General features: G+C 41.9%; 1 protein-coding gene across 4 annotated transcripts in view; it reads left to right on the forward strand.

The window, feature by feature from the left end:
- The first annotated feature begins 810 nt into the window (after positions 1-810).
- The window catches only part of LOC139621317 (protein phosphatase 3 catalytic subunit alpha), a 64,025-nt gene continuing 51,514 nt past the window's right edge, over positions 811-13,321 (forward strand). For all 4 annotated transcript variants that reach the window (XM_071477680.1, XM_071477681.1, XM_071477678.1 and 1 more), the window contains exon 1: positions 811-1,090. In XM_071477680.1, the coding sequence (XP_071333781.1) occupies positions 1,030-1,090 (61 nt within the window). In that variant the 5' untranslated portion in view covers positions 811-1,029. The remainder of the gene's footprint in view (positions 1,091-13,321) is intronic.

The raw sequence follows: 13,321 nt of genomic DNA on the forward strand, positions 1-13,321 counted from the left end.
TTTACCTCATAATTTTGAGTTTTTATCTCATAATTGTGACTCACTGTATCATAATTTGGACTTGTTTTCCTTTCTCTAATTTTGATAATCATATCTTAATATGTTATACATATATATTTGATATATCTAATGATTCTTACTTTTTTTCTAGTGATTTTGACTTCCTGTCTCATAATTTGGACTCTTCATCTAAAAACTTTGTATATAGCCTACTATCCAAAATTCTGACATTTTATCTCATAATTTCTGACTTACTATCCGATATAGTAAGTCTATAGTGAGATGGTTTATCTCTCTGTTTACAGTAAGGAAGACTATTACATTTCACTGGTTGTAGAACATCCCTCCTAAGGAATACAGTTGAAAATTAGCCAGCTGGCTAACACTGGCACATTTAAAGACATTTTTTATAATTTTTTTTAAACATTTCTGGAAGATAATGGACCTCCATACAGAGAGCTCCAAATACATTTTCAGTCAAAGCTAAATGTGCAGCAATCATTTTTGTGGTAAATTCTATTTCTATTCTATGTGTATTTGAGAACATGGTTTATATTAAACGTTTACTTGTTTTACATCTGACTATTCATTTGCTCGGTGTGCACACCCAGCCACAATTTTATTATAAGTTTCTTATAAGTAATTCATACAGTTATTCACCAGTGCTGACTGACACGGGAACAGTCCTTTGATAAAAGTGAATGTGCAGTCAGGGTGGCAGTCTGCCGCTCTCAACCAATGAGAAGACCCGGTGTGATTTGGGGGCGGGCTCTTGGGGTTAGCAGGTTTGACTGCAGACTGCGCTCCCACAACTTGATACAGAGTAACAGTAAATCAGACAGAGCAGCTCATGCAGCACCAGCAGTGAAATTGTAACCCTGTTGCAAGTATTTTTGGCCGCTGATAGGACCGAGTGAGATCACTGCGGTCTATTTTCTCGGATAGACTCAAGAGTTGTTCGGCAAGAGCAACGCAGGGAGCGTTTTCAGTCCCATTTCTGCTATATCTCAATATTATATCACACTGGAAATGTCCGAAAACAAGCCGAATGATGAACCGAAGTTATCTACGACGGACAGGGTGGTGAAATGTAAGTGAAATTTTTCACGGCACGCTGAAACGACACGCTACCGCAGCTCTGCCTCTGACCAGCACAAGCAGACTTGAAGAATTCACGGTCGCAGCAGCAGCAGCAGCAGCAGCAGCAGCAAATGTAGTCGAAAAATTGTTTGCTGGCTATGGAGGAAGAAGGGTGTTAGCCGAGCTATGACAGCAGCAGTAAACTAGGAAGTGAGGGTAACTCCAGTTTGTGAACCTTGGGCAAGAATTTAGCTAGAAATGTGTCACATTCAGCCTGTGAGGCATGATATAGCCGCTTGTCTGTATACACTCTTTTCCTTAGCTACGAATACACCCAGCAGTGTGACAGATGCATGGTCATTTCGATTCATATATACAATGCACAGCTTTACAGTATGCATGCAGATATTGCACAACCGTTGCATTCAACCCAAGGGCGATTTTCCCTCATTTTGCATGCATCACCAAGCATAGTTTTCCTAGGGCTTCTGTTTTTTTTTTTTCAGCATTGCATAATACTACTTGATGTCGCCTATGTTTTGCAATCTCATATTCGGGGGGGGGGGGGGGGTGTTCATCGTGTGCTTTTAGTGTTCATGGCATATGGGCTGGTTCTCAGTGCCTTCTGTGTTTACAGGTCTGACATTCCACCTTTGCAGTCTACCATAAGAATGCAATAAAGATCATAATCGAGTCGACCTACGCATGAACACGGAATAAGGGCAATGTAGCCTGCCCAGTTTCATGCCAGTTGACAGCTTGCGTTGACTTATAAAGGCAGGTCTCCACTTAAGTTGCAGTATTAAGCCCATTTCTGTTCCTGAATATGAGCACTTAAGTGAAATGTCTGATGCAAAGCCTTCCGTCAGAAGTAAGATGACAGAATGTTATTATTTGTAGTGGCTGATTTTGATCCAGCACTAGTTGCAACCATTATCCTCTCCAGCTCCAGCACATCACAACAGGCATGAGCAGCGATCGCAGTGTGCACAAGCACAGGAGGGAATTGTTGAGTAATTTTATTCAGGCTTAGTTGCTAGGCTTCAACCGGTTGAAATGATTAGATCATTGGTGACCATTAAACATTAGGATTTTGTTTAGGACGCAGGAAAGGCAACGCTGTGGTGTTCAAAAGACCATGACTGGAATCAGTGACTATACACTATATTAAAGGCAAGCCTGATCTCTGCCTCGCCAGGCTGTATCGCAAATATAGTTCCACTTCACTGCTTGCTTAGGCTCAGCTTGTGCCATTTGAAATGGAAAAATGTTTAATCAAAACTGATTTCTCACAATTCCTTTTCCAGAGCAAGCGCAGAGGGAACCAGTTGTGTTACGGCTATATGGCTACATTTTGCTCAGAAAATGGGGCTGAGTGCTGAAAGAGAGTCACTGCATGTCTTGGGTGGTTTTGTAATGAATATTTCAAGAGATCATCCCCCTACAGTCTCCACCAACTTGAAGGGTAATGAAAAATAGATATGACAAGTATGGGTTTTGAAGAGATTTCACAATATCATGAGAAGACTTGGTCGGTCATGTTATACGGATCTGAGGCTACTTTTTTCCGTTTGGCACATGGCTGTTTAACGCTGGGGAGATGCCACCGCATTGCACGTCTCAATACTGTACTTTGAGTCCCTCCCTGCTCCGCTCAGTGAAGGCCCACTACGGTCCTTAATCAGGTTAAAATGTATTGATTAGTCTTTAGGGCTGCCAGGGAATCTGAGAGGCCAGTTTCTGGGGCTCGCTTCTAAACCTGATGCTGAGATCAACAAAGTTATTTAACTCATTATTCATTCATCAGGTTTAGAGAAGTCAGTGTTTTGGTAATGCATCAGTATTATGGCAACAAAGACGCTGGCTGTGTACAAAGCACCTCTCCAAAATAACTGCTGGCTATATGTGTGAAGTAATTTGTTTTCAGCTGCCTAGTTTGCCCTGCTACAAGGTGTCAGGCCAACTTATCATAAGTGTGTTGCATCCACCTGTTTTCAAAATGCGTTATCATAATGCTCCTGCAAGCCACTGCCCCACAGTAATCACTCATGAGAGTTTAATCTGCTCAGGCAGGAGAAGTTGCATAATTTTCATCCTGACATAAATGAACTGCAGCATATGAGCAGTTCCCAGTATATAACCAATAATGTGATGTGCTCCATCACCTGTATATTTGTCAGTTGCTAGTCAGCTGTTTGATGTTGTTGCTGTTGACCATTGCAGATGTTTTGCATTAAGTTTTTAAAGGCTTACCTGGTTAAGTAGCAGTTAAATAAGGATTATGTTGTGACTCATGATAATCCTGATTATTTTGTTAGAGTTTGAGGTCATGAGTTTTTTGCTACAATTATTAGTCATTTAGCCGCAGCTCATGGCTGTTGTCATTATTTCCATTACCCTGTCGATTGATCTCTTGGTCTCTAAAATGCAGCAAACGGCCAGAATTTCCCACAGTCCATGAAGGAACCCAGTAAATACCTGTCTTAACAAACCTAAAACTAGTAACAGCTTTTTTAAATTACTTAAACAAGCAACTGATAAACAAAGTAGCTGCTGATTAATTTTCTGTTGATTGACTAATCAATTCATGGGCTGTTGAACTTAGACATCGTTATGATGGATTTATATCTGAAATCAACAAATAAGATTTGTGCTGATACTACTACAGACTACAGACTTTTGAATATATAATTATTGCCAATAAACTAACTATAAGATTGAATATTACAGAGTTGTAATGCTGTATGATAGTTAATAGTGCTGCTATGCTCAGTTAAATATAAAATAAACTGACAGTAATATGGTTGTCATGGTGCCCTCATGACAACCACTGCTCTCCAAAGCAAAACGAGCTCGGTAATGGTGTTTTTCCATCACCATGTGAGAAGCAGGGCCTCCTAACCCCCGATGGTGTGCCGGGTCCTTCTCTATGAGTGGGGATGGATAACATCTGACATTTGACTTTTGAGGAGAGGCCCCAATGCTCAGACATGCGTGGGTTGGAGACATGGTGGTGGTGACAGCGGCGCAATGCCAGCCACTGATCCCAGCTGGATAGCCGAGTCATTTATAGAACAGAACATTAAGTAATGCCACATACTTGATCTTCGCCTTTCGTGTGATCACCTGCATATGGTTCTGCTTCATGTTCACAAGCCGACATGTGTGCCGTCATGATGTTTCTGTCTTATCAGGTGTAAACACTGTTTAATACAGAGATATAAAATTACCATTTGTCAGGATTTTTTGTCAAAGTGTTGTCATTCTGAGTAATATTTCCTCATTAGCATGGATAAACCTTGTCATTAGCTTTATTTGCTTGGGAATAAGATTGCTATGGGAAACTCAAGTGATTTATAATAAATGCTAAAGGCCGTTTGTGATTTGAATCCTTTGCCAGCCTGCGGTGTCTGTAATTTGTGAAATTGAAATTTCAGTAGAAGAAGTCTGCCATGTTTTTGTGAAGTCAGAAAGTCCCTTGGTGTCAGTAAAACTGTGGAAATCAAATTGTCAGAAACTTAATCCTGAGTTTGTTTTTGGCACACACTGTAATTTCTTCTTCTGCTAGTCAATTTTAATCAAGACCGATTAATGACGTAGGTCTGCTGCTCTGTGGGATGGAGACGAAGCAAACTAGATGACGTCAAACTATCTTGGTGCGTTTAGGGTTTCAGTATTTTTGGGTGGCTGTGATATACTTTGGCTGGCTGCCCCAAAAGTTAATGTTTCTCTGAAGATATGAAGATACTGAACAAAGCTATTTATTCGGTTGATTTTCCAACTAATGGATAGAATTGATCTCTGTATGAGTTGACTGAGAATTTGATCCATTCCTGGTTGATGCTCAGCACTTCTCGACTTACTTTCTAGAAAGAGTGAATGGAAAATTGAGGCACTGAGTACAGCAATGTTTGTTTATCATTATTATGGCTAAAATAAATACGGTTCTTGTTTTAAATATGTACTTGGATTGCAGGGGAAGATGAATCTTGGGGGGGTATGTGACAGTCATCCTCTCACGCAGGTCGACCTGGAAATGTTCAACAACACAAACGATGGGTGACAAGAAAACAACCAAACATCTGTCTTGTAGCTGCTCTCCTGGTCTGTGGTGACTTTTTGGCAGTTTTTGATAACAGTGCATTTTATCATAGTAAGTAGTAAACAGCTGAGCTATCTCTGTCGTGATGTGATGCTCAGATACACAGTCTGTGGTATCCTGAACCTGAGTCTGTGCACCTTTACCGCTCATTAGATTAAGGAGGAATTAGGCTCTGTTGTGGATTTAGGGCACAGCAAAGCGGTGGATTTGGACAGATTAAGCTCCATATAGGGGGATAAAGGCAGCTCTGCTCAGAGGTTGTAATCTGACTCCATGCATTAGCTGCTGCTCTTGCTAATTCATGTGAACAAATGGATGTTGGGTCTTGATAAAGCAATAGGGGGAGAAAAACTGTTTACCTACCTTGGCATTTTTAGATTGTTGCTAAGCCTATGAGTACAGTTGGGAGATTTACAGGCCTTTGAACTCACACTGTTGATACATTTAAACCAGTAGTTTTTGCAGCCCATATGTTGATGGACAGCATTTTACCGAGGCTTCATGCTATTACGGCTCCTCATAAGGTGCCTTACATGCACCACATGCGCCACATTTTCCTCTTCAACCACCAAAATACCATTTTGCAGAGAAACAGAAAAATTCCACTCTTGATTGCCTGTACCCACAGTGGCATCCATGAGCCAGAGATCATAATGTTGTGCGCTTGTATTTGGTAAAAATCAGCCTCCGTATAAACAAATCCTCGGCATTTCCCATTTCATGGCTGGCAGACACCAAGACATGGTCCTTTTTGTGAGCTCCACAGGCTAACAAAAGCCATTTGGAACAGAGACGAGAGTCATGTGTCATTAGATCCCTCTCTGGAGCTGGCCGCAGCGCAGTCACAAATCAATCAATACAGTGTCTACAATACATGTAACTACACATCGGGCACCCAGTGTGGTGAGTGTGGAGGGAGGAGAGACTCACCCAGTGAACTGGGAGCAACTGGGTTGCTGGGTTATGTTAGAGACCAGTAGAGTAGTAAATCTTCTCTTTTAACTCAGCTCCCACTCAGAGGCCGGAGCATGGACAGGCAGTGGAGACGTGGGACTTTGCGGGGGGAGATTTAGAGTGAACTCATGTACACACTCATGCACATACATGCACATTAGCTTCACATGGGTCATCTTTAGTTAATTGAGAAAGCAGATTTTCTCAAGAATTCATAAATAGAAAACCATCTGTCATGGGCCCGTGTTGTTGCTTACTGCTGTTTGGCAAAAACTGAGAGCAAATGCTTTGTCAAAGGCTGTGAATCACTGGCTTAACAGAGACTCCATTCAATTAACAGCCCAGAGGATGATGATTTGAGTCAGGAGTGATTTGCGTGTGTGTTTTTTTTTTTTTGTTTGTTTTTTTTTGTTTCTTTTGCATGATTTATCTTTGTAAATTACGGTCTGATTTGGAAACTCTGAGCTAAAATTGTGAATTTGTTAAATGTGCCTTAAAGTAAAACAAGTGAACTTAAAAAGACAGTAGAGTCAAATATAAAACATTATTCTGCAAGAGAAATAGTTGTTTCAATTACTAGTAAATTAGTCAACAGTCCACAAACAGTGTCATGCTGAAACACAACTTTTACATGTATCTTCATTTATTTTGTTCTAAATTAAAAATGTGCAATTGAGATCTTTTTCTACGTATTACTAAATACTTAAGTTAATTCAAACCATGTTCACCTCACACTTCAGTCTCAACAGGACTAATAATGCGGTAATAGTAACATTAGCAGCGGTAGTGACAGTAGCGATTTCAACTTATTAATACTTGTCAGGGGAGGTAGTGTGTGTGGGAGTGGGCAGGTTGCTGAGTGAAAGCAAATGAAAGTGGCTGAGGGGAGGTGTGGATGAGCATGTGGGCATGAAAGCAGCTTTTAGACAGACTACCTCTTCAGATAGGCTTTATTATTTCACAGATTCCAGCAGGTTTGACTACGATGCAAGGGCGTACATCCATGCAAATAAATCTCGTAAAAGACGTAATGGTTTTAGCACTTGCAGTGATGTTTCCAAGTGTGCGGTCAGCAGAACGAGCTGCAGCTTCAGGAGTTGACCAGTGGAAGTACTGTGGAGGTTTACTGAGTGAATTTTTATTAGACTTTCCTGTCCCATAAATTTTTGGGAGAGAAAGGTGTGGGGCTCTCTCTCTTGGTCACTTCTTTCAACTGCAGTGCTTGCTTATCATATATATACAAATTCACAATAGGGTCGTGTGGTGACACCCAGCAAAACACTGATCCGGTAACGGCTGAAGAATTAATTGAAGTATTATCAAAATCGCAATGTGGCCAAGTGCAATATCCAAATCACAGGTTCTGCACATTTTTTTTGATAAAGGTAAAATGTGTCACAACATACCACAAATGAAGCATTGTGCTGCTACAGAGATGCCCTTGGCCTGTAAACCATATTCTCCAGATGTAAAGGAGCATGCTTGTTGGGTACAGGACCCAACAAAAATCACAGCATTATCATATTTGTAATTTTTTCAGTGAAAATGAATGTGAAAATGTAAAAAAATGACCATTCCAACTGAAATCATGATTCATATCGCAATTGCAATATCTGCCAAAATAATCACAATGTTTCTGCATATCTTTCAGCCCTTTTTTTTTTTAAGACTCTGATAGTGTGATTTATTTCATGAACCAGCCGATCAACAGATATTCAACAGTTTTCTAGACCTGTATTTCTAAAGTGGCTTGAGATACCTTCTGTTGTGATTTGGCACTATATAAATAAAAACTGACTTGAATTGATGAGAGGTGGCATTTTTTAATTTTTAATTTTTTTTTTTTTTTTTTACTTTAAAACCATCATCACGCGCAAGCAAAAGGTGACAGGGAAGCAACAGCTAATAAAACCAGATGTCCCAGCAGATTGTTCAGTTACATTAATTAGGCTGATGTTGTCACAGGCCCACGCTGTTTGTGAGACTGTGGTGATTTATTTCATATGTATGATTGCTGAAGTCGCAGCAATTAGTTCTTCTTTTCTTTTAGCAAGCTGATGCAGTTGAATCTGCATAATTTCTACTCAATGCTTCAGTGTAATGAATGAATCCTTACACCCCTTTGTGATTAGCAAAAGAATTGCAGTCTGTTTACATTTCGATTTGCCTGGATATTTATTTAACCCCAGCCCACAGGTATGCACACACAACCACCTCGCACCAGCGCGGGCCAAATGAGAAACCATTTTAATACACTGAATAATGTTTTGTGCCTCAGAATAAAAGATCTCCACAGTAACATGTTTATCTAGGACAAACCTCCTGTGTGTGAACAAGCAGTGTTTTGGCCTCAGTTTTCCTTACGCCCTGTCGTACTTGCCTTTATTAGAAGCGGGAGGTGCCTTGTGGTGAAAACATACCTGCATGCTAAATGGGAGACTTGTCTTCAGTGAAGTGGGACAAGCCTCTGCATGCTGCTGTGTGACAGAGGCAAACACAGACACACACTCCTGTGTTGTGCCAGGCGGCCGTTTGTACTTAAATATGGGTGAAAGGAGTAAAGCCATCTGCGGGCTGCCTGTAAATGGTAGATTAGTAAGCAGGGAAAAGTCAGCTCAGGGGGAGGGGTGTTGTTACTCTTGTGTCGGCTCATCCACTCAGTGCACGTATACGGGGGGGGGGGGAATGACATGGGAAGGGTGAGCAATATCTCACGGTAACAGTCTAGTCGAGATTGCCTCTTCTCTGCTATCATGTAGGCATCGCTACTTGTTGACACCTACACACACATACACACTGAAGCTGATGCAAATGCAGCTTGTTCCTATGAGGAACTGATGAATATGCTAATTTTTTTTTCATCTCCAGCGCATGAGTTTGTGTGTCAGGGAACATACAAGAAATGCAAGCAATATACAACCCATGCACTTTATCTGACATTAAAGCCTGACATGTGGAGTCACATCTTGGCAATGAGGCAGTTTGTTATGATGTCCCTACAGTAGCTTTTTATATTAGCACATCTTAAACAGGGGCAGTGACTGTGGTTTACCGAATGACTCCAAAATGCAAATTTGCTTCTAAACCATTGTATCTATTGAGGCGAATCCTGGGCGTGACAGTTATTCTGTCATTTCAGACAACGTAGACCAATCATGACTGTAGAGTTGTATTTTTTTTCCCCCCAGGGTGTTTGATAAAGCAAATCAAGAGCAGAACAGGATTTCTCACAGAATTCAGATTTGTCTTCAGGGTGTAGCGCCGCATTCCTCTGCAGTTTTATTTTGGAGGGAGTTTGGTTTGGCTGATCACTGAAGCATAGTCACCAGGAGCAGCGTCAGCCAGCATGGCATCAGCACTGTGCATTCACACAAGTTGCCCACTGGTTCTTGGCCAGTGACGAGCTTCAGGTCTTAAATTGCAGTTTGACATTTTTTAGGGCATTTTCAGCACTTCTCACTATAAACCAGGACACCCTTGAAGTGAGGAATGCGTGGGACTCTTATTGAATGTCTTGTGTACCAGCTTTGCCAGTTGTTTGCTGCACTATGAAAGACTGCAGTGTAGTATTTACCCCACTCCCTCACCTTTTTGTTTACCACTTCATCATTTCAGCTGCAGAACAAGAAATGAATCTGCTGCCGGACAGATTTTATCAGACGAGAAAAGAGAGACTGTGTCGTATACACAGTTCCTTTTAATTAACAGACCAATCAATACTTTTAATCAAGCGTTATGGATAAACTTCGTTAAAGCCTTGAGTAACAGTGGGGACAAGAATAAGAGCAAGTGAGCCACTTTTCCTTTTTTAATTTATTATAGCAGTGTTGAGTAAAGTGATTTAGTTCTTTTAGGACATGTAGAAAATAAACACATAAATTAATCTTCAGTCTCTCTGGTGCAAAGGCTAAGTTTTTGCATGGAGCCTTTTAAGCAAGGATGGTTTTTTTTTTATTTCTCAGCTCCATTAAGCAAATGAAGAAAAATTTGCTCAATGGAGAAAAAGCCCTAATTACAGACGGGTAAATAAGGGCGTTATATGCCGAGTTGTTTTTCCTCTGTTCATTCACTGTTGAGTCTACTGCGTGAAATCACAACCCCTGGGGGACTTTTCCTTTCTTTCAGGTGTTGTTAGCTAACTAGCTGAAGTACCCAGTGTGGACGAGAGAGAAACTCCAGCTATACAAATACAGCTGGAGGTGAGGCGAGGCCTCAAGGTTTATTTACACTCATTCGCACGCGTTAATTATAGACCACCTGGCTGAAAATTAACTCTCTTATTCCACGTGGTGGTGAATTTGGTGTCTGCTTATCTTAGTCTACCGTAGGGGAAAAAAAAAAATCTTTCATTGGATGTCAGCTTGTTCTATAATTGACCTGACAGGATGTTGTTTTGTGAGATTGGCATTTGTGTGACAGGACATGACAGTACTTCCTGATGATGGTTGACATGTTTCTCATCCACATATTCATTATTTATTAATTGTTTTCCAGACTTTTTGATGTCAGAACCTTGTTTAAAAATGTATTCTTGAAAGTTATCAAGCTTATGAGTGGTTTATGGCTTTTTTTTTTTGTAGTGGATTTTGCATGAATTTACTATCAAGCTGTTTTATTTTGGCCCATGGATAAAACCTGCTTATGGATCTCTAAAAGTGTCCCATGAGACAACCAGGCAGAGAGGGGTTAAGTTTGCCCCAGAGCTAATGATGGCAGACCACTCAGTCACTCCCGCCCACATGGAGAGGAGAGGGAGGAGGACCGCTCCCTGGCCCACTCACTCAAAACACACTCTGCAGAGGTTGACCAGAGCCAGAGTCGTGAGTGAGATGTGTGTGTGTTGGTGGGGACGTAGAGGGTAGACATGCTATAGAGGTGGCGTGTATTTGTTACCCTGCCCTCGCTGAGTTTCAGGCCCCAGGGTCAACTCAAAAAGGAGCATTAGGTGAAATTTCATTACTAGCTGCGAGCTCTTGACAATCAGTTTTCTGTGGGAATATTCTGCTTGTAATTTCAAGGTCAATTTATCTTGTGTAAAGTTAGATTTAATTTACAGTAGAGCTTGCCCACAATAGACTGTAGCTTGCCAGCAACACAATGCACGACAGACAGTCATGACCCCCCCTGGGAGTAAAGCCGACTTGGAGCTGGCCTCCACAGTTGCCAGGCCTAGACGAGCGCGATCATAGTGCAAGCTGATATCTCGTCAGTCTGAACTCGCAGTGTGCCTCCGTTAGCCAGACTGTGGAGAGGTTAGTGTGTCCCATTGGTCAGATTGATTTTGTGCCTGTCCAAACACCGCCGGGGAGCCATACATTACGATGACCAATCATTTAAGCTTTGATGCCGCACCGCTCCCCATCGGACCATTAGGAGTAGAGGGGGGGGGGGGATCTGAACTGTTGTCAAGTGGCCCTGCTGCTTATGAATGGTTGCATTTTGCTTTATTGATCGCATGCAGAGAGATCCTGTTTCTCAGCAGACTGTGGCTGATGCATTCGTCAGCTGTCATTGTTGTGCATGTTAATACACGCGTACGTGTTTTCATATTTGTGCGGTGATGACTATAAAGAATGTCAGACCGAAGGAAGTAGCAGGAGCCTCCCGTCGCTGGTTTTAGTCTTTGTTTGTGTTAAACTTGGTGAAAATGGAGTCACAAAAACCGTGGGAGACATGTTGTTTCAACAAGATAATCTCGACTCTGTGTGAACTCCTGAGCCTGACATGTGATCCATTGTTGGTAATTAATGCCGTTGTCACACCCCAGTCCTACACTCACACACACACACACGTACATGCTCACTAGCTGTCAGGTTCTTTGGCAGCTTGTTCGTTGTTCTGCTATAGCATGCAAGCCTTTAATAGTGGCTTAAAACTGGCAAGGTTGTTGAGTGACACAGGAACCCACTGGTGCACAGTCACTGCTGTGAACACCGGTTTGGGTATGTCCACGTCTGTGACACACAGTCTCAAGAATACTAAAGAGCACAATGTCTTTGACAGCATTTCCAGCTCTGCTCGACAGTTACTTCAGACAGCACTGTATTTTTTTCTGTCCTGTAAAAATTTGAGACATACTGTACGAGACCGATTATTTGTTTTTCACCGGCTCAACTATTTTCTTCCAGACACCCTCCAACAGCATATTCCTCGTCTCTTTTTCCTTCTCTTCATTCTTCGCCGAGGTTCTGCCATCCCTGCTTTCAACCACGACTACAATGCTTCCACTAGGCCACCATCTGCCATTTATTCAGTCCTTTTCATCCCCTTTTGCGTGTTCGCTTGCTCACGCTGTTGCTCAACTGTGTCAGACCCGTGTTGTAAGACCAAAACACCCATAATGCTTCAGGCCCATCTCCCTGTATAGACCGTAATCCGATCCCCCTGGAGGAATGTGGCAAGCCTTGGGGACGGCCAAATTGAGGTACAAATCAGCCGGTCAGCCAGCAGATAGTGTATCTCCGAGTGATTTTAAGCCAGCACTTCTGCAGCAATTTAGCTTTTTCCTCCACAGGCCAAAATTCATGGTGATTTTCTCAAACACTGCATGACAGTACCGCTGTAACGTTGTCAGACGATGGCTGTTGAGTACAGTCTGTTTTGTAGCTGGCAGTTCAGAGGGCAGGGACTTCTTTCTGCCTAACAGATGGTGTATACAGTGCAGAGCTATGCAGTTCCACTGTATTGAGCTGTGCAGCACTGCTGCTGAAAGTAAATATAGTGTGTGTTTGACAGCTAACTTTAATACTCTTTGTATACACTGCCAGGGTATATGGCATTGTTTGATTTTGTGTGTATTTGTTTGCCTTAAGTGAAGGAAATGGTTCAGTGAAATTTGTTCAGTCCTGTGTATTTGCTCTTGGTACATAAGTGTTGCAATTATTGAACCTTTATCTTGCAGGAGTGCTCTGCTGGGGAACAGACCAAGTGAGAATGTCTTTCAAAGTCTATCAAAGTAGAGAATTTGAAAAAAGCTGACCCACTCAATCTGGTTTGAAAATGTGCAGCTGAGGAAGAGCAGGAGAAGAGTCTGGGAGTCGAGACTCCCTTCAGGCAGTCAAGCTGTCAAGTGTCTCTTTCTGAGTCCTGACTTTACTCACTGACCTGATCCTCAAGGACACATGACCCCTCCGGCAGGCCTGTTTGGCACATGGGGATCAGGGGCATGACCTAGGCATCCTGCTA

The sequence above is a fragment of the Trachinotus anak genome, unplaced genomic scaffold, assembly GCF_046630095.1.
Source record: "Trachinotus anak isolate AG129_WGS33_773 ecotype Australia unplaced genomic scaffold, CSIRO_AGI_Tana_v1 ptg000005l, whole genome shotgun sequence".
NCBI classification, from domain to species: Eukaryota; Metazoa; Chordata; class Actinopteri; order Carangiformes; family Carangidae; genus Trachinotus; species Trachinotus anak.